The sequence below is a fragment of the Anas platyrhynchos genome, chromosome 11 (genome assembly GCF_047663525.1).
Source record: "Anas platyrhynchos isolate ZD024472 breed Pekin duck chromosome 11, IASCAAS_PekinDuck_T2T, whole genome shotgun sequence".
In the NCBI taxonomy this organism is placed as follows: Eukaryota; Metazoa; Chordata; class Aves; order Anseriformes; family Anatidae; genus Anas; species Anas platyrhynchos.
The window spans coordinates 21,751,487-21,778,820 of record NC_092597.1 but is presented as its reverse complement, the minus strand read 5'-3'; the positions used below and the strand labels follow the sequence as shown (position 1 = coordinate 21,778,820).

Sequence of the window (27,334 nt, the reverse complement as noted above, 5' to 3'; positions counted from 1 at the left end):
TGCGCGCCGGGGTCAGCGGGCTGGGACTGACCCCCGGCTCCGCCAATCAGAAGGCGCCGCGCTGGGCCCGCCCCCGCCCGCCGCGTTTGATTGGTTGGCGGGCTGACGGAGGCTCCGCCCCCTTTTTTCCCCCCCTCTCCCTCCTCCTCCGCTGCCCTCCCCTTGCCGTAAAGGAGGGAGGGAGGGGGGGGAGGGGGGAGGGCTTTGCGACAAGAGCAAGGGGGGCGGCCGCGGACGTTCGCGCGGTTTGGGTGAGGAGGTTTGGGCCTTGCCGCGACCCGTCCGGGTGTTTGGGGAGGGGGGGGTGAGTCGCGGTGGTTACCTGGCAACGGTTGCCTAGCAGCGGGGAGGGGCGGGGCGGGAACCCCCGTGCGCGGGGCGGCCTGGGGGTGACTAAGCGGGGCCGCGGGCTGCCGGGAGGGGGGGGGGGAGGGAGAGGAGAGAGGGGGCGGGGCTTGGGGGTGGGCGGGGCTTAGGGGGGGCGGGGCTTGGTGAGGGGCTGAGGCGGGCGGGGGCTGGGGGCTGAGGGCTGAGGGCTGAGGGCTGAGGGAAGGGGGGGGGGGGGGGGGGCAGCAGCCGTTGGCGGCCTCTGTGAGGAAATTTTATTATTTAGAGGGGTTTGTGGTGGTCCAGCTGAAGTCATGAAAGTAATAGATAGCAAAGTGGTTTTTTCTCTATAGCTTTCCTGTCTGTCGCCTGATTTGTCTATACAGGAGGTCTTTAGAAGCACTTCCTGATGTTTATGCAAGAGACTGGCACTGTGGGGCCTTATCGTAATTAGTTTTTAGATGCTGTCTAAATAACGAATAAATAATACAAGTAAGGGTTGGAATTTGTCGTTTTTTTATGGCTACGATAGCTCTGTGCTCGTCAGCGTTGAGCTCTCCACCGTGCTTTCTGTCAGAACCAAATCTAGGCACTCTCTGACGTTTTCTCCCATCTTCAGGTGTTTTTGTAAAGAGCTCCGCAAATTAATGGTTTTCATATTGATGTCACGGTAGGATCAAGGAGAGCACAGCCAATATCATGTGGCGAAGGTAAAATTTCACAGCGCACGTCCCAGCAAAGTTCCAAGTCCCTCTCGCCTTTAACAGCCTTGCAGTATTTTATGAATTTGTGCACGAAAGATCTGTTCATTTACCATGAAGGGTGATAATTTGGGTTGATTTTGGACGCAGAAGTAAATGTGTTGAGATAATTTTACTTTATTAGATGTTCGTTTAGGAAGAAATAAAACTCAAGGATGGGAACAATAGCTATATAAAATATTCAGAGTGGTTTCTGAAGAAATTTTATGAGGTTTCACGCCATAAATTTTTATCTTGAGGAGAATTCCAAGTAGATTCTGCAGATGAAGGAGTTTGTATGAAGCACAAAGTCTGCTTTTAAAATCTAAAATGTGGAATATGGGAAAGGGGTGGGGAAAGGGTTCTTAGGTCTGCTGTGGATGAGGTGAGGGACACTTTGGAGCTGTCCGGACAGCCGTTGCTGAATATCTCTTCCAAAATACCCCACCAGAGGGAACTGCAGATGACTCCCTGCAATGCAGGCATCTGGTGATTTTCAAATTTTAGGTTTGAATTTACAGCAAAGGAAAGACTGCCGCTTGTGGCAGTAGTTAGCAGTCTGCGTGGCATGTCCTGCTCTACCACCACTACTTTGTAGCTTTGGGAAGTCATTTCTTCAATGCGTACTTCAGCTGTAGTTTAAAAAAAAGAAAAAAGATCAGAATCACTTTGTGTACAAAGCAAGGTGTAATTGTCAATGTTTAGTAATTCTAAAAACCTACAAAGATTAGAACTTAGAAAATTAATCACCTTTCGAATACTGAATTTTGTAGTTTCTATGTTTTCTAATATTCTCCTAAAAACCAGTAACTTATTTTTGGTGTGATGATAATTTTTGGTATAACTGAAAACATAGATGGGAAGATATTTCCGATCTTTTATCAGTTAAGAGGCCGAGCTGTTTTCTTCCTCTGGTGAGAAGTGGGAAGCATAATATTTAAGCAAAAGCCAGCTAGAGACAGGTGGCTTTCAGCAGCCTACCTGGCTGACTGTGCCAGATTTAGAGAGGGAGTCCCAAAAGCAAATTCCAATAAAGAAAATAAATCCCTCTCCTAAATTCACAGCAGATAAAAGGTAATGAGTTTCTTTTATTAAAGGGGCTCTGCTTAGATAACATGTTAAAAGTGATACAGACTAATATCACTCTCAATATAAATGAAAAAGAAACCCTGGTGTTCTTAAGTATATCTGTTTTGTTTTCTGGGAAGATCTGATACCTGCCTTGCTTGCATAATGACTAGAAATTTGCAGATGCTTAGCTGCGCAGGCTTTGAAGAGGGATTTGAATTCTTAATAGCCTTTCTTTTAAAGCTGTACTGAATGTTCCAGTGTAGTGATTTTAAGAAATGTTCCATTGACTTTGTGATAAAGATTTTTTAAAAAATCTTTTCTGAGTGTGGTTAAATACTTTTATTGGCTCCCAAGGCCTTTTACACTTTAAGTAAATTTTTGTTTTGAACTTTTCAGCCACTGTGCCCTTGAGACCAGTCTTCTGGTCACAGGATCAACCAGAAGAGTTTATCCTTTGCATTATCTAAGAGCCAGGTTTGGGTTACAAGATTTATGTGCTCAGAATAAGAATTCTGCACATTTAGAGGTAAATGAATTCTGTGGTCCTCCTTACAAAATTAGGAGCTTGGTTCTCCCCTGGTGTATATTCACACTGCTTACCTTGAGCCTATGTGCAACAGAATAGAAGACTTGTGCTTTGTTTTACATATTTTTTGGTAGATGTTGTTCTGTCCAGCCTTAGTGGAGAAATAAACATTGCTGGTTCAGGTGAAAAAGCTCAGCTGAAACTTTATGCCTGTTTTTGGAGCGATCTGTCACAAAGGAAGTGAGTTGTTGGTAAATCTAGCAATGTGAAGGTAGAAAGATTTGACTGAAGTTCTCATAGCTTTCAGAAGTTTCTTTATGGCTACCTATTAAGTTCAGTAATAGTAAAATATTTATTTCTAGGTAACTTAGAAGAGAAGCATCTAATAATGTGTCAATTTCTCTTACAGGATGAAAATAACTTCAAAGCTGATTTGCAGTGATCAGAAATAATCCGTGAAGATATACGACTTCCCCCAAAATATTGAGTGTTCTCATAATGAAGATGTCTTTGCTACAGCAGATGTACAAAGACATACTGGCAGGAATTCCATTAGCAAAGGAAAACCGTTATTATGCCTCTTTTCTTACTCTGTGTATTGAGCAGTCACCAGAAGGAGATGAATCGTGTGATCGAATGCATCTACCATCTACTGAGGGTGGTATTAGGAGCCATCAGGACGCTATTTCAGACACTGTTGGGTCTACAGCAGATGATGTATCGCGTGACTTAGCAAACATGAATTTCTCATCCTGTCCAAGAGAAGTGATGCTGCTTCAGTTAACCTTGATCAAAATGCTGGTTGATAAAGCAGTATCTGAGGAAACTGAATTCAGTACAAGACAGAAGTACTGTGAAATCCTCATCCTTCTTCTGAAGGAGCCAAAAATCAGTTCGAAATTGGTAAGCTTTTATAAACTTTTGAAAGATCTTTGCAGAAGGGGGGAAAAAGGAATATTACTTAATGTGTTTTTTGTGTTTTGTTTTGTGTTTTTTTTTTTTTTTTTACATCTGCAGATTTGTTTGCTCAGTAGTTGTGATTGGCTATTATCACACATGGCTTCAAAAAGTTTAGCATCTCTTGTGTATTTCCAGCTGAAGGAAGAGGTGAGTGTCATATAACTTCTCACAGCTTAAAAAATGACTTTGTGAATACATCCCTTCAAGTTGTTCCATTTACTCTAGAGCAAACTGATTTGCAGAAGACACAGAAAAATCTGAAATTTCATGAAACAACTTTAGCATAAAGTATCTCTAAGTCACAAGAAGTACTCTCTTTAAGCTTGCAATACAGGTATTTCCAAAAAACAATAAACTACACTATCAATATGTGTAGAGTTAGTTGAGGTTTGTTGCATGATGCAGTAGGTGAAAATAAGTAACAACCTATTGAAAGTTAATCAAATACATTTCTGTATTTTCTTGTTCGATATTCCAATGATTTGTTGGTTTTTCCTACTGTATATTTGATGGGTAAATATTATAGCCTCCATAGTATCATACCTGAATACATGTATTTCTCTCAGAAACACGTTTGTAGTATCTTGCAGAGTTCACTGAGACTGGGAATTATGAATTCAGATGTGGTCTGTCTACAGTATTATCTGATTTGGGACAGGTTACATAACACTGAGGTTTGGTTTTCCCTTTCTTGAAAATAGAGCTAATTGCTATTGCATGCGTGACTTCATATTTACAAACACAGGTCTACATACATAAAAGGCACTAGGTGGATGTATTGCTTTTACCTGTGATTTTTCTATGTCTTAGTTTGCATCTTATTAATTACATTTAATTACAAATTTGAATCATTGTATAATGTTTTATTTTAATTTGTATAGCAACTGTAGAACATACATGCTTTTTTATCTCATTTCCATAGAATGCATTGAATATCACCTGGCTCAGCCATAGTTTGAAGACTCTTTTGGAATTCCCTATGTGTACCCAGGTAGCAGAATGTCTGTGGACTCTTACAGCTATTATCAAAGACATACTGAAAGATGAAACTTTACCCAAAGCAGGTACCGTAGCAATTTCATGATAGTATCAATACACGACTGCCCACTAGGGGGAGGAATATTACTTGTAATCTCATCTAGAGCAGCTTGTCTGTACAACACCTATTTTGCTTTGCTGCGAAGAGGGGGAGAAAATGCAATTAAAAATGTAGTGGGTTTAACGTGCTTAAAAACTGAGTAGTCACAATCACTTGTTTTCTGCTTATATGATGATTTAGCTGGCTGTTATCCTGGAACACCAACTCTAACATTATTCTTGTTGCTATAGATATTTTGAAGAAGTTGTTGTCGCCTCTTGATGATGTACTTGAAGGATTTTATAATTCCGTTCTGCTCCATCATTTTGACGGTCATCTCTATACTTCACCTTATTCTGAAGCTGCAAATAATTTGATAAGTTTTACAGATCTGCTTGAAGCACTTCTGGCTTCCAGAACTGAATTGCAGTTACCACTGAAATGCCAGAGAGTATTGTTTCTGAAAGTTTCTTATGTCCTGAACGTCATTAGCTCATCAACTCACTATTTCATCAAGAAGAAGTTCATTATGCTCCTTAAAAAATGTGTCCTTTGTAAATCTGGAGAAGATATTGTAAGTGGATCACAGTCCTTACAAAACCCATATTTCTATGAGGACATGCTTGCTCTGAGTAATGCTGTTCTGCAAGTTGTGAATTTGACTTGGCTTGATCAAATCCCACTTGGTGAAAAGGCCAGCTACTTTGGAAGTAGTGAAGCTCTGCCTGGAGATAACACTCAAAGTGGTTCTGACCAAACTGTTCTCAGAGCCATAAGTCTGGTTGTGCTTAAAACATTGGAGTTCAAGTTTCAGAACTCTGCTACAGAAGCTGAAATCAAAGGTAACAATCTCTTGGTTTCGTTCAGTAAGTGGCAATACTTTTAAAGCTTTTAAATTTGAAGTCACAGCTCATTAAGACTGTAAATAAATTCATCTGAATTAGTAGTGATAGAAGGGAGGAAGGAAAAAAACATACAGAAAACTTGCCAGAACTGTCGCTGTGTTCTGCCTAAGTTGGCTCTTTATGTTTCATCCTATCCTTAGCCCTGGAATATGGGGGGGTTGCAACAGCTGTGTTTGGGATTGAAAGCTTTTCCTGTTAAGAAACATACGTTAATATTTGAAATAGTTGAGCCAGCTTGAGAACACCAGGCTCTTCTCCAGGTGGAAGAGAAGAGAGCCCATAGCACAAGCATCTACTCTGTAGGGAATGGAGAACTGAAAGCAAGGACAGGCAACTCTCTCCTGATTTCTAACATGGAGCTAGACCTGCACTTAACTTGGTTGAAGGTACTGGCATTGCTGTCAGACAAATAATGTAATGGGGCAGAAAACAGCAGTGGTAGCAAAGGTAAAAATAATGAAGCTGTAAAGTAGAAGATAGGGAAATTATGGGAGCTGGCAGCGTATGCTGGCGGTGTTCTTCACTCTGACTTACAGGTCTAGTCCTTTGAATTAGTAGGTGCTAGGCATACTTTTCATACCTGCTCAGCTTGAGTGTGTTTGTTCCACTGAATAGATGAATTAGATTAGTAGAAGAGCAGATCAGTCTCTTGCGCTAGGACTACGCCACAAGGCAGACAGTGGGATGGCAGAGGAATGCTGTGTAATTTGCGTTCCTGACAGGAGAGGACGTGGTGCTGCATCTCACCGGGGAGTAGTCGCTTTGTATGCTCTAAGGGAGTGGTGGGGTGAGACTTCTTGCCTGGGAAACGCTTCTGGAATCCCGGCTTCCCACTCGCCTTTTTGCCTCTCAGAGGCACATGGTGCACATCTTGTGATGCTACATGTGAACCTGGATGTGCAAATCCTGTGATCAAAGCAGCTTGCTGTCCCTGGAGTACAGACTTCACAGCAAAAATGGACGGGTGGTTCTGAAACTGTTTGTAGCCAAATTCAAGTGAGAATGGGTGTTCCTTATTGTCAGTCAACTGTTGACGTGGCAAAATTCAAAACTATTTAATCTATTTATAGAAGGATAGTTTTTTTTACAGCATTTTGCATTTATTGAGGAACTTTAACAGTTCAAGATGTAAATGTTATTTTATTTTGTTTGCTACAGAATGTAGAAATATAAAAAGTCCTAATTCATCTGTGCAAAAGAGCTCCAGAATTTTGCAAGAGAGCTTCTGGCACTTTTTCCATATTTTTGGAAGATGTCGTGTTTGTGATGCCAGTTGTATTGTTAGGATTTTTAAGTATTTGCAGAGAATATCTTGCTTAAAGTCCACCTCCGGAAAAAGTTCTGAGACTGTTTAAGAGCAAGTGAATAGAATAAATGTAGGCTGAATCTGTTTTAGACGTCTCTGTGGATAATTCTGTCTCAAAGAAAAAAATGTTTCTTTTCCAGATTCATTCCACAAAAATGAGTTGTTTAATTAGATTCAAATACCACAGGTGTCATGAGGAATTTCAAGTTGAAAGGAACGGTGCTTCTATTTGAGTGGTGTTAAATGAAGTGGTTAAAACAAGCACCAAAGTGCTTTAATATGCTAACTTCCCTTCCGGGAAGCTGGTTGATCCTATCTTTTTTTTTTTTTTTTATTAATATGAATTACAGTGGCTTAACTTTAATTCATGTCAATTTTGAGAGTAATTTCCAGATAGCTTTGATTTATATGGAAGAATTTCAGTCTGAATAGTAACTAATAGCCAAGATAATTTGCTGTTCGTATTTTTTTTCTAAGAGGCAAAGCAAATTTTAAAGTCAAATATTAAGGAAAAATATGTAATGATGGTTTTGTAAGTAAAATTGATTTCCATGTTGCAGGACATCTTCCAAAAGCAGTAATCACTGTTACATAAATGTTGCAGCTGTGCTCTTTAAGCCATGGTGTACGTCCAGTAGCATTAGAGTTCTTACTTAAGGAATACCTTTGGGGTAAAGAAGTGTTGCTTTTCTTTGGTTTTCTAAATGTTGAATATGCTGCATTACATGAAAAACTGGTACCTAAGTTCAGACATAAAGAATCTTTTTATAGTTTGTTGTTAGCATTGAAGAGGTTTCTTCTCCTAAGGGAGAGGGAGTCTGTCTCAGTCGTAGGAATACAAAGGTATTTTTATGAGTAAGCTACTGCACTAAAATGACATTAATTTTGAGGTGATTTTCCCATTCAGAAGTGCAGAAGGAAAGGAAAAATGAATCAGGGAGTTAAAGGAAAATATAAATCCCGGCTGTACAGGTCTATCAAAATTTTGTAGGCTTTGCGATATATGCAATTCTGTGGAAGTGAATTTTGTTCATTAGTCTGCAAGCTCAGGTGCAAGAGAATTCACCTTGTTATATGCAAGAGTTTTTATGTTGTTTAGTAACAAAGTAAATAAAAATCATGTTTTTTGAAATTATTTTCCAGAAGTCTTTCAGAGTTCCATGTCCCAACTGTTGACATTCTGGAGGAGTCATATGAAGTGTTCCCCACAATCCCACCCAGTTGTACATCACTGTGAATGGCTCTCCTTGGTTTTCATCGAGCAAGATGATGATATGTGGGAAGCTGCTAAAGCTTTATTACTCAGTTACTTAAAATTTGATAGGTTAGTACATATTTTATTTATTAGACCTATGAATAATAATGATTTAATGAGGTTATTGTAAAATGCATAACATTTCCATTGATTAGTTTTGTATAAAGGAGAAATATTTTTAATAGTAAACTCAGGACTATGTAGTAATGTATGGTGTGAGAGCTGCTAACTTTTCTGATAATTTAATTAAGTGGCTTTTGGATTGAAGCGGGGGAGTTGTGCAACTAATTCCTATTAAATACTTTAGCGCTTAGAACTGCAATTGAGAATAATTGACTTCACAATCTAAATAGTGGTTAGATATAGATAAAAGGCAAGACTTTTCTTTCAACACTGAGTTTCTGAAGAACGTGATATTGTAATTAAGCTTCAGGAATTTAGGGATGTCTGGCAAGGTAGTGCTCTCATGTTTGGACCCATGTTAATTCTAGCTACTTGGTAAATACTGCAATTACTAATATCAGAAATGTGTTCTTTATAAATTTGTCTTGGACATTCAGTGCTTCATTGTTGTTACCATGCAAGATATTATCCTAATTTATAAAATGTCTTTCGAGCTTCTAATATGAAGATATTGAGATATCATATATACATACAGTTCTTTTTAGGCACCTAAATAAAAGCCCACCTTTTCCCAATGTAATCTGTGTGCAGGTTTAAAAAAATATTAAAATATGAGTTCATGTATTAGAAGTAACCTTGTTTCTCCCAGAATGCGTCCTAAGGAGAAGTGCAGTTTAAGAAAGCCTTCTTTAAGTGCTTTGACTTTCTAAACTGTCTGATCTCCCACCTCCCTGTGTTCATTCTCTAGTAGCAAAACTTTGTTTTTCCTAGTGTTTATTTTTTGACAAAATCTGAGTCTGGTGGGTTATTGGTTTTCAAAGTATTACATACTGTAGGTGGGAACAAGTTTCAGTTCTGTCTTGCATAGAAAACTCATCTAACAAAACAAATTACCTTGCTGGGATTCCAGCAGGTGCTTTTGTCTCATATTTTATTTTTTAGACAGTTTTATTTATATAAAATATTGACCTGGAAATCTATCACTATGAAACATTTAATTGCAACAGGATCTAATGTATGTGCATTTAGTTTCTCTGTCAGAGAACATCAAAAAAGATCAAGAATGCACTTTTGTGCACATATCTGTTCTTAACTGTAAACTTATATTGAATTTAATCCATTTCACAACCTACTTTTCAGGTTACGGCGTGATGCTGCTGATAACTTAAGCCAAAAAGAAGAGGAAAGCTGGAATTGCCTTACACATGCAAGTGGCTATAATCCTCACTGTATATTTTTATTTTTTCTAGAAAAAATTGCATTTGATTCCACAGTGCTGCTAGATTTTTTGATTTCATCAGAAACTTGCTTTCTGGAGTACTTGGTAAGGTACTTAAAACTTCTTAGAGAAGACTGGCATCAGTTTGTAAATGTCTGTAACTATTTTGATACCAAGCATGGCACTTGTCAACCGGTTTCTTCTATCAAGCCTCCACATCAAGAAAAACAAAGCTGCATGAGTGATGTGAATTTGCAAAATGCTCCTTGTGAACCAGAACCACAGACTCTGATACCTTTGGCTTCTTCTCACAGTTGCTTAGTGCTTACCACAGAGCAAGGCAATAATGAAGTTGCAGAGTCTAACCAGTCTAAGTCATTGCTATGCAACGATAGTACCTCTCTGCTGGGTTCTCTTCAAAGCCTTGTTAATTATGACAGCTCAGAAGATTCTGAATTAGAATCAGTTGGAAAAGAGTGTTTGGTAAACACAGAGAAGATGCCTTTAAATAATGAGCATGAGACAATGATAAGTGAAACTGTTTGCAGCTACACAGACGATACGCAGAATAAAATCAAGTCTCAAATGTTGCCTCTGAAACAAAAGGGATGTAATACTTCATCCAGTTTGGCTTGTATAGAGCCTTCAGATAACATCGTTCCCCTAAAAATAATGCTTTATAAATCAACAAAGTGTTTGGAAGAACTGCAAAATGCTATTTCTAGGTTGCAGAGAAGAAATCTTTTCCCATATAATCCATCTGCGTTGTTGAGACTACTGAGTCACGTTGAGAAGATCAGTAAAAGCACAAATTAAGTCAAAGATCTGGTGATTTCTAACTAGTACAGTAGAGAACATTTCCATGAGATGAATGACTTCTAAAGCTCACGCCTTTTGCACCTGTCAGTGTGTTTAAACTGAAACAGGATAAACATGTTTTTGGTTAACACCTTAAAAAATCTGCTCAGTGACGTGATCCATTCATTACCTTAGGGTCCCAGGCATATTCATGGTATGTACGTCTGTAGTGTATATGAAGATTAATTGCTAGCTATCCATAGTTTGATAATAAACAACTAATCTGAAAGCTTATCAACAGTATTTAAAGTATTGTCAATTATACTGAATGTCATTCTAATGATTTACAGGCTCCAATGAAGTGTTTATGCAACATTTAACTGCTTAGAGATTGAGCTAAATAAAATATTGTAGCTGGGGACAGTTTTAGGGGGAGTTCACACTGTGTTTTGGGGAGTTTTGAGGGGTTTATACTGTGTGTTCTGAATCAGTGCTCTGCTCTAAATGGACATGTGGGGGTAGTAGCACAATCCCAGTAATCCATGCCTCTCGTTTCTTGGTTAAAGTGCTCAAGTAATGTCTAGGATTTACTTTTTGCCTGATCTAATCAGTAGCGTTACTATCTCACTAAAAGTTGTATTTAGTTTTTCTCAGTATTTCATGGTATGTTGCCTATTTATAGAACATTTTAGTGGAGCATTACATTTAAAAATCAAACTTAGATAATGCAGAAGTTGCATTGTTGAAATTCCAAAAGAAATCCTTACTTCCATTACGTTTTATCTAAGTATAGAATATATTTACGAAGTAGAGAACTAGAAATTAAATATCTGCAATGCAGCAAGGTGGATGTTGAGTGTAAACTTTTATAGTTGCATCTGTTATTAGTTCTAATTTGAATAACCTGAAAAGTAAGTGTCTAAGACTCTGCCTATGGAAAGTTAGTTCAGAACAGGATCTCCAAACCAGTGTGTGCACTTAACAGGAAGCCACCTAATGTTGGTACGCTTAACATGCAGCTTGTAATGCTCTTATAAGGGTTAGGCAATGGGAAAATACCAATGACAGAAAGTACTATAAAATCTCAGAGCTCATCAGAACTGAAAGAAACGGTTTTCCTCTTAGGATCTTCTCTTGAAGGTAAGTGCTCTATTCTGGTTTAGAACCAGGTAAGTTGTCTCTTCCCCTTAAAATAGCTGTTTAGTGTAAAATAATACAGATACTGAGTTAAAACAACCAGACTCTGGAACAGGTGACCCTGATTCCCCCAAATCTCCTTGGCCTTCTTCTGGATTAGAGTTGAGCTCTCAGCTAGTGAATCAACAATGTGTTGGGAGGAGGAAAAGACTGGGTGAAGTTTATAGGATAACTTACCTGGAAATTACAGTGCTCTGCAGAGGCATTGAATGGTATGGGTTCTTAGACAAGAAGGTTTGAACCTTAATCTTACTCTTTTGGGATGACAGCTGTAATAGACAGTATTCTGTGCCTATGGTTTCTTTGTGCAGATGATTTTAAGAATAGGACTGGAAAAGAATATCAGTGAGTAGGAAAAAATGTCCATTTATGCTTATAGTCACTTTAGTTAAAACTAAAGCTCTCGGTTGTCTGGGGCAGAGGAATGCTTAGTTTCTTTCTACAGTCTGAACTTGGTTATGCTCTAGATGCCAAGTTGCTTATTTCTGTCAGGACTAAAAAGCCTCTGGGCATGTCCAAAGATGCAGCTCTAGACAACTTGGGAACATTTCTGTTCAAACAAGGGAAGTGCCTTTGGCAAGAGAGTTGAGCAAGAATTTCTCAAGATCACAATTTTAAATGTAGGTACTTTAGTTTCAGTGAAATCCTTTCCACTATCCCCTCTTCTTTTCTAATCTGGGCTTTGCTGACTAGTTGATTTTGCCTGACTAACCTCATTGTTTCACTGAGCTACTTTGCAAGTTGGAAATATCTAAATTACAACTGTATTTCTCACACACCAATAAGATAAACTGGGTGGGAAAGGTAGCATGGGGAGACACTTCCTGTTTTCCTAAGTGCTCGTTTTCATCATTTTTGTCAGTGATTACTACAACTTAAACTTTTTTAAAGTAAAAGTTCGGCACAGCGTGTAGAATTTAGCAAGAAGTGTAGGATCTAGAACTTTTGATTTTTGAATATAGCAGTGTTGGGTTGCAATAAAACTGCATTTAATTGTTACAGGCATGAAGTTTATTGTGTGCCCAGTTGGTTATTAGTAATGATCATTCCCACATGTTTTACTTCTCAGAAATCCATTGTTTTAATTCACACAACGTTTTAATGGTAAAAATGGGTAAATCTGGTTTGTATCTACTAACTAGCTACCTCAACATTTTATACTTTTTACCTTGATATGTTACCATTAATTAACTGTAGGTCCTGAGATGAAGTAAAAGTGATGAGGATTAACTTTTTTTTTGTTGTTTTGTTATTCCACACAAAATGAGTGTAAACAGTGCAGGCAGTTGGTAGTTCTGTGGCTATTTGAGGAAGTCTAGTACAAAGACAACACCTTTATAAATGAGCTTGTATTTTTATCATTTGAATATGTAAGGTGGGGTTTGGTTTTGGTTTGGTTTCTTTTTTTTCTTGAGTCTTTACTATCAAAAGATTTTAGGGTAGAGCAAATTAACTCAGCTACAGAACCTATTACCAGTGTTAAATTAGAACTTCTGAACTAGGTCAGTGATACTGTTATTAGGAGGATAAAATGCCTTACATTTGGCTGTTGATCCCTAACAACTTTCTGCTCTTATTGGACACAGAACAGATCAGATGACCCGTCTGGAGATGGTTGTCTATCTGAGGACTTAACCTGAGAAATATCCACAGTCTCCGTTTATGTTTTGAGTTTTCCTCCCACATCAATAGAATAAATTACGCTTTAATGAAGTAAACAGCACTAGAATTTGCTTAAAGGATGTGCTTTTATTTATTTATTTATTTATTTATTTATTTATTTATTTATTTATTTTAAAGAATAGTCTTAAACTTGGATTATTGTAGAGCTTGGTTGCAATCACAGCTAAATCCAGGTGGCTCTGTTTGTTGTTCTTTAGACTGGTTTTCCTCCAATGTTTATATGACTGCACCTTCTAGTGTTAACACTTGTAATACGTGTTTTAATCCTGCAATACAGGACCAAAAACCAACCTTGAGAATTTCTGTATGTACAATACTCTTGTAAAACTGGGAATAAGGAGCCATGGTTTTTCCGTAGTTTATCACTGCAGGATAAAATCTTTGCACTTCTTCCAAATTCAGTCAGGGATGGTGTCTGAAGCCAGTACCAGGTATTAATCATAGCCTGTTAGTATCAGGGAGAGTGAAAATACTATGGTCATTACAGTTGTTTTTTTGTTGTTGTTTTCTCAAAGAATTTTCCAAATGGATTTGTAGATTGTTGTTGCACTTCGTACAACTCTCAGGCTACCTGGCTCACTCTGAAGTCCTGTTAGAAGCCATCTGTGTGTGTCAGTGGATTGTAAGCAGCCTTTTACTGTCACTAACTAGCTCAACAGCAGGCACGGACCTGGCTTTGTCTGGGTAACGTCCCAGGGATTTAAGCTGTTCCAAGTCATTTTCTATTTAAATGCTGTGTAATGGACTTTATTGCTGATTACTGTTGGAAATGCTCTTCAGTAGACAAGCTGACTCTGTTTTACATGCAGCAAGAAAGGAATATAAGGTTATATTCTGTGGTAGAAAGCTTTTGTGGAGAGTTACAGTATCCTTAGTCATTCCTGGTTCCTACTTACCCTTGTGTGGCAAACCATGTGTTTTGTCAGTCAGCAGCAGCCTTCCAGCTGGGACTTGAAAAAAAGTAGTATATACAACCTGAAAGGTGACTGTGCTGCTGAATACTACCCTTTTTAAAAGGTGGTAGGGAAAATTTTGCATATCCCGAAACTGTGTCAGGAGTTCTGTCCAAGCATCTGCCTCATCTTATGCTGAGGCCAGAGAGAGTTGAAACCTGAAAGATTTTCTGTGGAGCTTCAAAGAGCTTCCAAATGTCCATGGCTACTTTGAAGGAAGTAATAACTGCATAGACAGCAGTGGGCAAGATTATGAAGCCTATTTTGCTGACTTGTCATCAAATGACAATTTGGTGTGCTTTGTTCAATATTCACAGTTAGGTAGAGAGCAATTATGCAGAAAATGTAAAACTCTAAATCTTTTTTAAAATCTCTTCGGGGAGGAATCTATTACTAGGTCATCTTCAGCAGGACATTGGTCCCGTTAAAGGAGTGTCTCTTCACCTGAGCTAAAAGCATCAGCCAGCATGATACCAGAGGTTTCTGTAATTCTCAGTCATGAGCAGATGCAGAGGAGGGACTTCTTACTGCCGGTGAGACATCAAAGGGGTTGTCTTTCTTTTGCACCAAGCGTATGTTTGTATTTTGTACTCGTTTTCTCTGTGGATAGATAAGGATTGATGCGCTAAGAGTCTTCTATTAATGTAATCAAACAACATTTGCAGCGTTGTCTTATGTGCAAGTGTTACAAATTGCTGAGGTTTATTTTCATACAGTTGTTAAACCAGTGCTTCCAGGTCCACGGATCAACAAGGCTTCTCTATTTTAATCCTATATTATTCAGACTGTTGGAAATTAATTAAAAACTCTTCCCTGAATGAATTGGTTGGACTGATCCCTAAATCCCTACTGTTACAGCCAGAGTATATTGTGTCTGCATTTCTGGCATCTTAAGACAGTAATAGTACATGTGAATATTATTTGAGAAATTAGTAGTGCTGAATTTGGAGGGGAAAGTGTGAACTATAGAAGTAAAACCTTTACTAGAGTTCTTTTTCTTAAGATTTTTAGTAGCAGACATAAGTTTTAACACACCGCTTACTAGAAATGTAAGCAACTGAAGTTATATTTTTCTATTTTTTCAAATGTTTTAGAGCATACTTAGCGTAAGTACCTTATAGATATGCGGCTAGATAAGAATTTACATTGTTTCTGGATATCAGAAGGGTGACTTTGACAAATAGGGGCAAAGTGATGTTAAATCACGGAGAAAGGAAAAAACAATCTCACCAAGGATTATTTGCAAGCAAAACAATCTAAGGTTTTACATAAGGGAAGTTGTCCAGACTGCAAGCAAATGCTTTGCTAAATCACAGCTCTGTCCCTCTGGATACGGGACGATTCTTAACTGTGCTCCTGGAGGCTTATCAGTATGCTGTGTGTTCAGCATCTAAATGAAATACCGCCCAGAAGTTGAAACAACTTGAGAGATGGAGCATAATTGTGGTATTTATATCCCTCAATTGTTAAATGTGTGAAAGAAATTGTTTAGAAAGCAGTATAAAGGTAATGCTGGTTTCACTTCCTGGAGCCTCACTCTCCTTGTTAAGTCACAGACTCTCAAACATTCTAATTCTTAATGAAGTTCATAGGAATCAAGCTCTTAAGCAATATATAAATATATTTTAAATTAAACATTTTGAGGATTTTGGCCAGTTTATTCAAAGGTGTGTATTCCTGATTTAGTCCTGCAATGACAGTTGTGTACAGTAAGTATTTATAACCTTGACAATTTCCAGTCAGATATCTAGTCTTCAATTATGATAATATTATTAATTAATTAATCAGAAATGAACCTTTCCTAACTTGAAACTCTGTATGGATTATGACTCAGGTCATACCTTCCGGTAAGAGAGGTCTTAAGCAGAAAACATTTCAAGAGATCTTAAATGGATTACTTCATCTCTTTTCTGTAGGAGCAGATTGATATATTGGGAGACAGTATGAACCCGTGTGAAGAAGAGGAGCTTAGTTTTTAAGCTACTGATTGCAGGATTGAGTTATGATCCTTGGATGTGTTTCTGTGACTTGAAGTGATTTCCAGATATTTGTTGATTCTGACAAGCAGAAAGGATGAGAATATCAAGATCTTTACCTTCATCTTAAAAGTGTGCAAAACAACAAGCAGATCGGTTTCCATGGTCATGAAAAGAGAATTCAGAATCTAAATTATTATTAGATCAAATAGTTGTGAATTGTGTCAGTTTAAGTCTAAGTCTCAGGTGAGAAACTCTTGGTAAGCTTAAAGCTAGCTTTGAATTCCACGCGACAGTATATAACTACCTTCCTACTTTTCCTTTGCATGTGTGTGAGGCTGAGATTTGATCAACCACACTGAGACGATCAGTTAACAAAAATGACTTGGTACTAATATATTTGGAACATTTATCTGTCAGCTCTGCAGATGATTTTTTACTTTTTCATAAAAGAAAAGAAACCCTTGGATTTCCCCTTACCCCACTCCCTGCCGGCAGTTGCATCATGTACTACAGCTCTGATTCTAGAAGTTGAAGTTTTAATACCATCTCAAGGAATTGCTGAGATGGCTTTCTCTACTGAGAAAGTTAATGAATAATAGATTTTTTTTTTAATTTATGTAACTGCTTAGAAGCTCAGGTGAAAACTCACATGAACGTATTAACTCACAATGAACCCAAAGAAGTGGATTTAGTAATTTTTTTTTCTCATTTTATTTTTTTTCCACTGAAATCTTTAGATAATTTACGCTTTCCACTGATACATGTAGTAATTATTTGGGTCAAATACATGCTCCATCTAGTTAGTCAATCATATGACAATTAAATACAAGCCTTACACTTCAAGTAAGGAGTAGCTACTTATTTTTTTTCCCTCAAGAATGTAAACTAAGTTTTTGTTGTTGTTGTTATCTGGCTTTCTTTTGTTTTTGCAGCATTCAGATTAAAGATGCCTGAATTAACAGTTCTGTGAAAGTGCAACAGTAATTGAAAGGTCAGTGGGCAGCTTTGATCCAGAAGGTATGGTTAGCCTGTTACTTACCGTGCAGTATCTTTAATCTTGCAGTAGAGTCCTATGTAGCTGCTGAGTGCTACCTAAAAAAAAAAAAAGGTTCCTCAAAAAGTATGTAAAAATACTTTTTATCAATGTATTATTTGGAGCAGCCCCAAATCTGCTCCAGTCAAACAAAAGGTGTTTTTTTTGTTTGTTTTGTTTTGTTTTCTTTCAATTTAGTGCAACAGTGAAGAAATTATGGATTGAGGCATAAGAAAGAGGTGTTTGTGCCAATTACCTGTTATATTACTGGCATTAGCCAAGTGATATATGATTCAGCTTGCTGTAGGCTCTCCTAATTGGCAAAGTGTTCCTAAATGTTCTGCTTGATTCATACGAATGGTTCAGATGTGGGAAAGTATGGAGATAATTTAAAGCAACAGCAAAGCCATAATACTACCTGCCTGAAATAATCTTTCATGTTTAATATTTCTCTGGTGCTTCAGTTTATTGAATACCACTCCCAGTTTTAGGGAAGGACTGAAGACTTGCAAAAGCTGCAAAATAAGAATGCCTAAAAAACCTAAACACCTGCCATGTGAACAAAGCAAACAGTTCAGCCTGAATTGCTTTGAGGGAAAGCAAATGAACTGGATCCAAATATTGCCTGGGTCACCTCCGCTGCTGTCTTACGATGAAAGTTCCCATGTGCTCAAAAGGACTAGTGGAAATTAAGGGCAGGGATGGGAGTGCAGGAGGTAGGAATGCTCCATCTCTGTGTGCACAGACACCACCTGTGGTTTGGGAGTCTGAGCCCTAAACTACTGAAGGCTGGAGGCAGCATCAGTTACCATTTTGTTTATCCTGGTCTTGTACTCTCCTGTAACCATCAGCTTCCTTCAGAGACAGTACGCTGGGTGAGGTGGAACTTGGATCCATCTCCTACCTGTCTGTTCTTACTGTGTGGGTTGCTGTTTGCTGGCTGCAAGCAGAAAGAGAGGGCTAAAAGAGGTTCTCTGCACATTCGAAATGCAGATGCTCTTGGCTTGTCAGTGATACTCTTTTCTTCCTTTCCGACAACGTTAAGATGTCCTACCCATCAGAATATCATGTCATGCCAACACAACGCTGTTAATTTTATTATTTGAAACTGGGGTGACCTGTTGAGGAATGATTTTCAGCTTTATTCCTCGGTCATGGAATTAAATTAATTAAAAGCAAGCCCCCCCCCCCCCCCCAAAAAAAAAAAGGAAAAGGGTTAAATACAATGAATGTTTGTATGGTATCTCTAACCAAGCATATATTGAGCTAAGTTCCCTCTGCTTTAGGTATTTTGAGAATTCCATTTTCTATCTTCTGAGGAACTGAAACACTTCCTGTAAAGCATTTAATTGACTGAGGCTGGGAGTATTCCTGCGGCTGGCCAGTAGGAAATGAAACCTTTCTCTGACTTTATTTTAAAACCCTGACTTTATCTAATTGTGCATCGAAAAACGTTGGTGTGAAGTGACTAGTTTGAGACTTCCTTTCCTGCACAATCGGCAGGCACGGCATCTTCCTGTGCACGTCTAGAGCCACATAAGTTGAGACAAATTCTCATCGTGCAGCAGAATACCATGTGATTCAGAACGTTTCTTCACCTGCTGTGTTGAAACAAGCACAAGGGAAGGCGCTCGGCATTACTACTCCCGAGTTTCACTGAGTTGGACGTATGACATCAGGATTGCCTTCAGTCAGAAATCTTGAAGCGCAGCTTTGCTGGGTGGGTCTCTGAAGAATTTGAAAGAGTTGTGCAGATAGGGCGTGTTTACCTTTGTCAAAGTAGCGAGCGTAATGCCTCTTCCCAGCTAATGTGCTTATGTTCTCTGACTGCAACATCATAAAGGTAGGAATTTCTTTTACTTTTTTTTTTTTCTGGTGTTGTTGTTTGTGTGTTTTTCTTTTTTTCTTTTTTTGCTGCCTCCTTGCGTTAGGTTATGTTCCAAATTCTTAGCGTGTGCTGGTCTCTAACGCTGCCTGTTTTATAAAGGAAAATTAGAGCAACCCTTATAATCGTTTTAGGATGGAGAGGGGAATAGGTGTTGAGATCTTACAGGTTACTAACCTATGACAAAATTGTTATAGGTATTCCAACCTATGGCACCTGCTTTTCTTTTTAGAGAAAAGAAGTACAGGTTACGGTTGTACTTCTGTATCTTTTATCATCATCCTATTAAGTGCTTTTAAGAGCACTTAGTTCTGAACTGGAGGGGAGGAAGATTTATTAACAGGAAAAATGTGTTGGTGAATGATGTAAATATACTTGCGGAGAAAACTTAAATTCAATTTGCTTGAAAAAGATAGTTTAATTTTGTCCTTTAAACACCTAAGAAAAAGGTATTCTGTAAAAAAAAAAATTGGTTTAACAGAGCTTTAAATATGACTTACCTGTTGAAGATCTGAAGTATCTGGTGCTAAGAATAACACATTCAAATAAGCTGCCAGAAAAGGTTATTTCATAGTAAGGCTAAAAAAAAACTCAAACAGAGGAACCCTGCGCATTTTATCCTCTTACTTTTTGTAATGTATACCTATTTTTAGCTGGCTTCCTAGCTTGGATCAAACCTTCAGCTGGGGTGCCACTGTTGGCAAAGAGGCTGTGCAGGTAGACATTAGCTGATCTCTTGCATTTGTTATGACATGAAGATGCCAAACAGAGGCTGCAATAATGAAATACCAGTTATGTGCTGGCTCCTCCTCTAGTTGGCTTTGTGGGTGGAGAATGCATGGGCAGGTTACACCACAAAGGAGGGAATAACCAACAGGAGAAATAAGAACAGGGGAGCACAGCAGGCTTAACTTCTGTTTCAGGGTGACGAAGAGATCAATGCACAAGAGATCAAAGTCACTGTGCATACACAATACATGAAGACCTTGACTGTCTACTGGCCCCTGTTTCAGGAAGCTGTAAATAGGACAGCTGCACCAGCACTGTCCCTTTCCCTAATTACCAAGGGCTAATTTAAAATGTTGAGTCATCCACGGTGCAGGTGAAGAAACCTGCATCCTTTGCTTCTACACCCTCAGGTCCTCTCTCCGGTATCTCATTATTCTGTTACCTTCACATGTTTTGTGGCAGTGCTGTACTTATTACTGCTAATAACGTGCTTATTCTTGATCAAATGATTCTTAACCCTTACCTTAAATATGTGACCAAGAAGGCTCATGCCTCTGGTAAAATCTCCTTTAATCAGTTTGGCATTAAGTTAGACTTGAAGTTTTCATTTCAAATAAAATTCTGTTTTTTTGTTTTGTTTTGTTTTGTTTTTACACCAAAACTAACACTAATTTTCATGTTTCCCTAGTAATAATAATGTAAGGAAAAAAGTCATACTTAAAAAGATTTTTTTCTTACATTCTGAAAAATTTTACTAAGGATTTCTTGAAGTAAACTCTGCCCCTCTTTGGTCTGCTCAAACTTATGAATTAAGCATCTAAGAACTTGTACTTCTGACCAGGCTTTTTTCATAGAACTGCAATTTCTTTTTGCCCCAAGATTATTGCAGAGATTTATTTCATAGTTCTTTATCCAACTCTATCAATATTAGGGGCTTTAGAGCTTTGAAGTAGGCATAGTTTGCACTATTAGCTATACTTTGTGAGAACTATTTTTCACTTTCCTAAGCTGCCCGAGATCAAATGAAACAAATTTAGATGCTCAGAAACGTTTTACCTTTAAGTAGAGAGAGCGTGGTAACTTTTATTCAAAAATTAATTATTTCAAACAGTTTTGGTTCTCTTCCCCCCAGAGAGCAGGGGAAAATGTAATAAAACTTGCTTGCCACCTTAATTGAGATTTACTCCGTGCTCTTTTGGCCTGCTACAAAATAGAAACCAAGTTACAAGGTAATGTGATAGAATAGTAAAAGAAGTGAAATATTCTAATTGCCTTATAACTAGGCACATGTAACTGTTTACAGTTGAGATTTGTCCATGTTAGGGAGTAAATTTGAAGTTAAAGGTCTCACAGCAGTCTTAATTCAGGTCTTTTATGTGTATAGAGTATTTCAGTGTTTCATCATAATAACCTGATGTTAAGGTCCAACCGCTCTTTTATTTTGTGCTGCCACTGGTTGTATGCGCTCAGGTTGTGTGAAATTTAACATTTAGACAAACGAGATGAGAAGAGTCAATATGCAGAGAGCCTGTAGCATCAACTCAATATCCTTCATCCAATTCTTGCCTCCACAAATGATAGTTCAAACTCTTACATCAGTAAGGCATGGAACAGTTCAGTCAACTGCAAAAAACGTTGCCAAGAAGCAGAAAGGAGCAGTGCCTCCATCTGGCACATACCTACAAGTAACAATTGATGTGTGAGTATTTTGTGTGGTCAAGTTTGCAGTTACTGCCCCAGGGACTAAAAATTTTTAGCATAAAACATCACCAGTGGAGAAACTAATCTGGCATCACATCCAATGATCTCCCAAACTTGCAAGTTGCATTTATGTCCAGAAGATGTATAAAGCAGCTGTTGTACAGTTGAAAGGCTCTGTGGCATGGTATCAACTGTCAACACTTGCATGAATACTAAGCCATTACAAGTTTGGCTTTGTACGTGTGTGGGTTTTTGTTTTTCTTTTTAATTATTTTTTAAATGTTATGATTTTTTAAATGGTATGATTTTTTTTTAAAGGTATCTTTGAGGTGGTTCTGCTATCAGTAGGAAAAACATTGCATAGCTGTTAGAAACAAAGTGTAGGTGCTGTGTATTTTCACCAGTTTCATGGTGGTGATCACAGTTGGGAATCTGTGGGTGATGTTCTGCCCAGTATTACGGACCGTAATACTGAAACTTGTGTGCTAACTCTCGTGTTTGTTGCTTAGTCTGAAGCAAAACAAAAAACAGGACCTGTGATACGGTGGGGATCTGATCTTTATTTACTCTTTTAAACCACTTTGGTTTAATGTTTAAGTTCAACAGCCAGGAACAGCTTTACTATCTTTTTGATGTCTGGGGCTCTTGATAATTTTTCCCCCCACATCACTGTACCAACTTAAGCAGTTCTTCACACAGAATCACAGAATTTCTAGGTTGGAAGAGACCTCAAGATCATCGAGTCCAACCTCTAACCTAAAACAAACAGTCCCCACATCATTCTTCCAAATGACGAGAGAAGTTGGAGAAGAAGGTGGAGAGGATTGTCTTATCCTTTTTGCTGATTTATTCTTTCCCTGTAACACCTCCAGAGTAGCACTGAGTAGATACGAAAGATGCCCAGAGAAATTATGCTCTTTTTGCACTTGCGTGTTTGTGTTACCCATCTATTGGGTTTTCCAATGTGTTCAATAAATAAGGATGGGAAGTTCTCCCAATACATATTCCAAACCTGGATATCTCCTTCTCTTACTTCTTCTAAGTTTCTCTTAGTTTTTGTAAGCAGGAGCTGTTGCATGGAGAACAAAATCAAAGCTTTGCCTGTTTTTTTATTTCCCAGGCTGTAGCAGCCAGAAATTGCACTTCAAAGCAGCTCCTGACTTTGCTTTCCAAAATCTAACCACATAGCTTTTGTCAGACCAAAATTTGCCCTTTTTGCTTAACATCATTAAAAATTCAAGTGTGGCTTTTTTGTTGTTGTTGTTTTGTTTGTTGTTTGTAACTGAGTGTATCAAGGATCCAAGGAGCCCAGTTTGGAAAGAAACTTCACTTTGGTACTTCCCCACTGTGTAGGCTTTTCTTTAATTACAAAGGATGCAGTTCCTAAACTAAGCAGTCCTGATTTTCCTGTTTGGTGCCAGCCCATTAGGCTACAGAAGGGCTCCTTCTTTACCAAGGAGGCGATTAGTTTCTTTATTTGGAGTGTTTAATTTTCAGGGTGCAGGCGAACTTTCCATTTTTTTCTAAACTATATTTTATTGTTAGCACAATGGTAAAAATTCCAGTTTTGTCGATGAGATTAACACTGGCAGTGCTGATGCGTGGATGTGAATCTGGGAAGCAGCAGGTTTTTCAGCCTAGGTAGAGCAGAAAATAGGTCACTCAGCTGTTGTCGTTTTCGCACCTGCCGTGCCTGGGTGCTTCCTTGGCACCGTTACAGACCATAAGGAAAAAAAAGTTCTGAGCTCAGCGCTCCTAGCAATGGGAGGCTTATGCTGGGCAGCCTTTCAAGTTTCTTGTTAGAGCTGGTCCCAGATCAGGACAGACTGGGCCTTTGCAGCTGCCGCTGCTTCTTTGGAAGTGTGAGGGGAGGATAACCACTTGTGGCAATTCATGCAAACCGAGGAGATCAGCCTTCCGTGGAATCCAGTGGCTGCAGCCTGAGCCCGGTGCTGGAACTGGCTGCCACCACTTGGGCTGTACTGGAACACGTGTCTGTGTTGTCACGAGCTCCTGGCAAAAGTAAGTGTCCTGTAGTTTTTCTACACTGATTACTGAAAAAAAAAAAAAAAAACAAAAAACAAACCAGGGTCCTGGCAACTGCAGTTGTAGCATTTCTCGGAGGTGAAAACTTCTTGGCAGCACGAAAGGAGCCTATTGCAAAACTCTTCACTTGCCCAAGCACTGAGAAACTGGTTCTCCCGTTTTCCACCCAGGTGCCAGGCACTGCCTGAAGAAATGCCTGTCCACCTCGCTGCTCCTAGGCCCTGTCCCTGGGTGGCAGAAGGGGCGGATGAAAGACTTCTGCCTGGTTATTTGTCCCTTCCACAAGAGGGCTGTGGTGGATGCTTTCTTTCCCACTCATGCTATGGGTGCTTGAATAGGTGTTCTCAGAGACTATATGGCCAAAGGGTTCCTGACCTGTCAACAAGCTGCTGAAAATCACTGGGTTTAAACCAAAAAACTGAACACTACAGACAGCATCCTTTAAATTATGTCTAAGTGCTTGAGTCCTGTCTACCTGTAGTATGCCAGAACCATAGCCCTTGTTTTGAGGGTGTGGGTGGGGTGGGAACAGGACCAACAATAATGGGGAAATTTTCTTTCTTATGGCACTGGCAATGTGCCTTTAACTTGGTGTGGCCTGGAAGCAGAGTTTGCTCTCTGCCATTCCTGCTTTTGCCTGATGAACTGCCAGCTGTGGGAATAAGGGGCTCTGAGAAGTCCCTCTGCCACGATTGTCCCGGGAAGCTAACAATCAGGAGGAGACATCTGCATATGCAGATGTGTTTTTTTCTAACAGGCAAAGTTTGTTAGAGACAAATGGCCTGTGTGCCTTCATCACTTATTCTCCATCATCTGGCTTCTCATTTTACGTACCACGCAGCCATTGTTTAGGGTCAAAATGATTCAAAGTAAATAATTTAAATGGAAGCAGTCAAGTCGTAATGTGGAGAGGGCTGATAATGGGGATTAGTGTCTGGGACAGGGATTGCCGTAGGTATGGTGAGTAAGCCAGGGAGCTGAATCACTTCTGTCGGTGATATTGTGGGGACATTAAAATTGCTTCTTGAGCAGAGGGATGGGATAATAGATGGGTTAGGTTTTAAAAATTGTAACTGAGTTCCAATACTAATTTTGTCAAGGTTTCTAGGAAGTAGCAAGTACGTGGAGAAGATGATGATAGCTAAAGCTAGCACTGAGCTATTCCCAAGTAATTTGCCTTGAGCAGTGCTTCCTGAGATGGAGGCTTCTGCTGGGCCTCCGTTTCCTTTTAATACAGAAAAAATATACAAAACATACATGGGTTTCAGGGGATTTCAGCAAGTTGAAAGGACCACAGCTTGTTTATAATACAGAAGAGACCCTTGCTTGTATATGATGTACGCAACAGAAGAGTATTTATGGAGTCCCTATATGTTTTGTGACCTCCGTGATTTGAGGATGAAGAATAATCCACTGGCAGCCACTGAGAGCAAAGAGGGCACAAAAGGAAACTGAAATGCACCGGGTGCTGGTGCCTAGGTGTGTTTGGGAGGACTTGCTCACCTTCCAGGTGCTCCAGGAACATCCTCTTGAGGACTGAGACTGAAGGGAGACAGGGAAACAGCCCAGGTGTTTAAAAGCTGCTATTAGGAAGATGGAAATCTCCAAGACTGCCCAGGGGGATGACCTGGTTTGCTGCAGTGAGAGCAGATTGGATGGAGGGTGAAAGTCCAGTTTAAGGTTAATGAAGCATAAGAATAGGCTGCAAACAGGTGTGGAGCCTCATCAACAGTTTTATAGTCTTATAATAATCCCTTGGACGATGGACGACATTCATCAGGGATGGTCTAATCACCGGTGTGCCAGGCAAAAACCTGTAGGAAGCACAAGGGGACTGCAGGTGGGGGAGTTTAGAGAACCAAGTTTCAGACTATACTTGGTGTCTGTGAGCAAGGATTTCTTCTGAAATCTGTGGACTCTGGATCAGACCCCCACATTCCAACATTCCCTTAGATATTGGGATTAAGCATGTGTAATTGGGAGCTTAGTTTAATAGAGATGCATTAGGTAACTGAAGATCTGAAAAGACAGCCATACGGACATAGATGTGTGGAAGGGAAACATGCGTTGTAGATCCCAAGAATCTGATTTTAAAATACACACTACTGAATTTTTCTATGGTTTGAGTATTCTGGGTACATTCAGTCACAACTTATCTCTCCGTAGCCTGACTGGTGATGCTCTTTCCGCTGTGTTTTAATAGACTGGCCCATTATTACCACTGCAGTTGGTGATAACTTGCAATGCACAGTCTGGTTTAAAAATACAGATATATAATGGAGCACAACCGGGTAACGAGCATCTCCCCTGGTCTTCCAGAGCAGTGTGTCTGCAAGCCTTTCTGTCTGACCTAAAATGTCACGTTTCAAAGCCCTGTTTCATTATCATGGCGCCTGCTAGCTGCAGTAAAGGGTCTGTTAGCAGCCCCGTTATAAATCCCAACTTCCAGGAGTTTACAATTCAGCAGTAAAAAAGTGCTCTAGGCTGAAGTTTGGCTTATAAAGTCTCAGGGAAGGAACAATTGTGATTTCTCTGTCCTTTCTTTTTGCATTTGCTTGTGCACACACAATTCATTCAGGAGGTTTTACTATCCCCTTTCAGCATTTAAAAAGATTAAATGGTTATTAATATTTCAGTGCTGACTACTGTTCATGACCAGTCAATTGATTCACGGTGCCTGTTACCCCAGCCGTGTTTGATGGGACCAAGCTGCTGTTTCACAAACCTGCTGCGAGGCTGCAGAAGCATGGAAACAGCCCTGCGTGGATTGCAGCAATCGCTCATTAGCGGTTGATTAAAGTGAGCTTTGGAGCGAGCCCTCTGAATCGGGGAAGCCCGTGTGAGTGCACAGGGTGAGAGCCTCCAGTGGCTGCAGGCAACCCTGAGGTTGTGTGGCCCCTGCTCAATACTGGAGGATTAGGAAGGGCCTGAGCCGCTATGTCCTCAGCATGATTTAATTTTGCCACTTGATCCTATGCAAATGTGGCACTGTCAGCTCTCCCAGGGGCAAGTCTAGCACTAGGAGGAGACTTCATGAGATTCTCCCAGCTCGACTGTTTCCTTGCTGAAACTATGGTTCCGTGAAATCAATTATTTCCTCATATTTTGGTTTACAGGAAAATTTACTATGGAAAGAAGTTATTTCCATTTATTACTCATGGAAATTGTAGAAAAACTGCTTATTTCAGCCTTATGGAAAATATAATAGTGAAGTCTATTTTAATTCTATTTTACAACATTTTTATCGGATATATAACACATTTGTTCTGTAAAGTTCTTACAGCCAAATGAGGGATAACAAATATGGTTCTAAATACATAACTAGAATGAAAAGGTTGAAAATGAGACTTTTAAAAGATTAAAGTGTTTTGTTTTAAATGTAACCTTTTTTTTTCCTTTTAGAACAGATTTTTGGTATTTTCTTCTGATCCAGGGTTTGGTCACACTCAAATCACAGTATTTCTTGTAAATCCCCAATTAAACTTGCTGTGCGCTGTAACTTTTATACTCGGTCCTGTGCGTAGTAGTATTTGCAAAATCAGGACCGAGGGGTGTATTACAACCCACACATGAAGCAGCAGTAGCTCAGCAGCAAAATGTCTTCACTAATACAGGACTAAGTCACCCCCTGGACTCTCTCCACATTTCTTTCCACTCTCCCACCCCTTTATATTTAATTTAGAAAGGCAGTGTAGAGAAGATGAGTTCTCTTTAGTGTCTTTTGTGTATTTGTATGATAATTATAAATGATAATTGTAAAATATTTGACCAGATATTAAAAAACTTAGTTCTAATGACTGAAGTGAGACATCAGATTTTA

At 39.1% G+C, this 27,334-nt stretch overlaps 2 protein-coding genes and 1 long non-coding RNA gene across 7 annotated transcripts in view; 2 read left to right on the top strand and 1 right to left on the bottom strand.

Annotated features, from left to right (window-relative positions):
- Nucleotides 1-91: 91 nt before the first annotated feature.
- LINS1 (lines homolog 1) lies at nucleotides 92-18,871 on the top strand. Of its 4 annotated transcripts, none has more exons than XM_027465761.3 (11): nucleotides 92-251; nucleotides 947-1,037; nucleotides 3,074-3,567; nucleotides 3,682-3,771; nucleotides 4,547-4,688; nucleotides 4,954-5,544; nucleotides 8,057-8,237; nucleotides 9,432-10,522; nucleotides 16,058-16,363; nucleotides 17,053-17,111; nucleotides 18,657-18,871. In XM_027465761.3, the coding sequence occupies exons 3-8, from the start codon at nucleotides 3,163-3,165 to the stop codon at nucleotides 10,324-10,326; spliced, it is 2,304 nt and encodes a 767-aa protein (XP_027321562.3). In that variant the 5' UTR covers nucleotides 92-251; nucleotides 947-1,037; nucleotides 3,074-3,162; the 3' UTR covers nucleotides 10,327-10,522; nucleotides 16,058-16,363; nucleotides 17,053-17,111; nucleotides 18,657-18,871. The 4 variants fall into 4 exon arrangements, with proteins under 4 accessions (XP_027321562.3, XP_038040883.2, XP_038040882.2 ...); XM_038184954.2 differs by lacking the exon at nucleotides 92-251 and adding an exon at nucleotides 619-819; XM_038184955.2 differs by lacking the exon at nucleotides 947-1,037.
- On the bottom strand, nucleotides 3,293-20,302 carry LOC140003374 (uncharacterized). The gene is made up of 3 exons (XR_011811879.1): nucleotides 19,539-20,302; nucleotides 17,160-17,212; nucleotides 3,293-3,416 (listed from the first exon to the last, which is right to left on the bottom strand). It is a non-coding gene; the product is annotated as an uncharacterized lncRNA (long non-coding RNA).
- Nucleotides 10,564-27,334, top strand: part of CERS3 (ceramide synthase 3) — a 53,879-nt gene continuing 37,108 nt past the window's right edge. Inside the window, exon 1 of one of the 2 annotated variants that reach the window (XM_072043233.1) lies at nucleotides 10,564-11,448. The gene's annotated coding sequence lies outside the window, so the exon portion shown is untranslated. Of the gene's footprint in view, nucleotides 11,449-18,864; nucleotides 18,997-27,334 lie in introns of those variants that run through there. The other variant, XM_021266617.4, reaches the window with a different exon arrangement.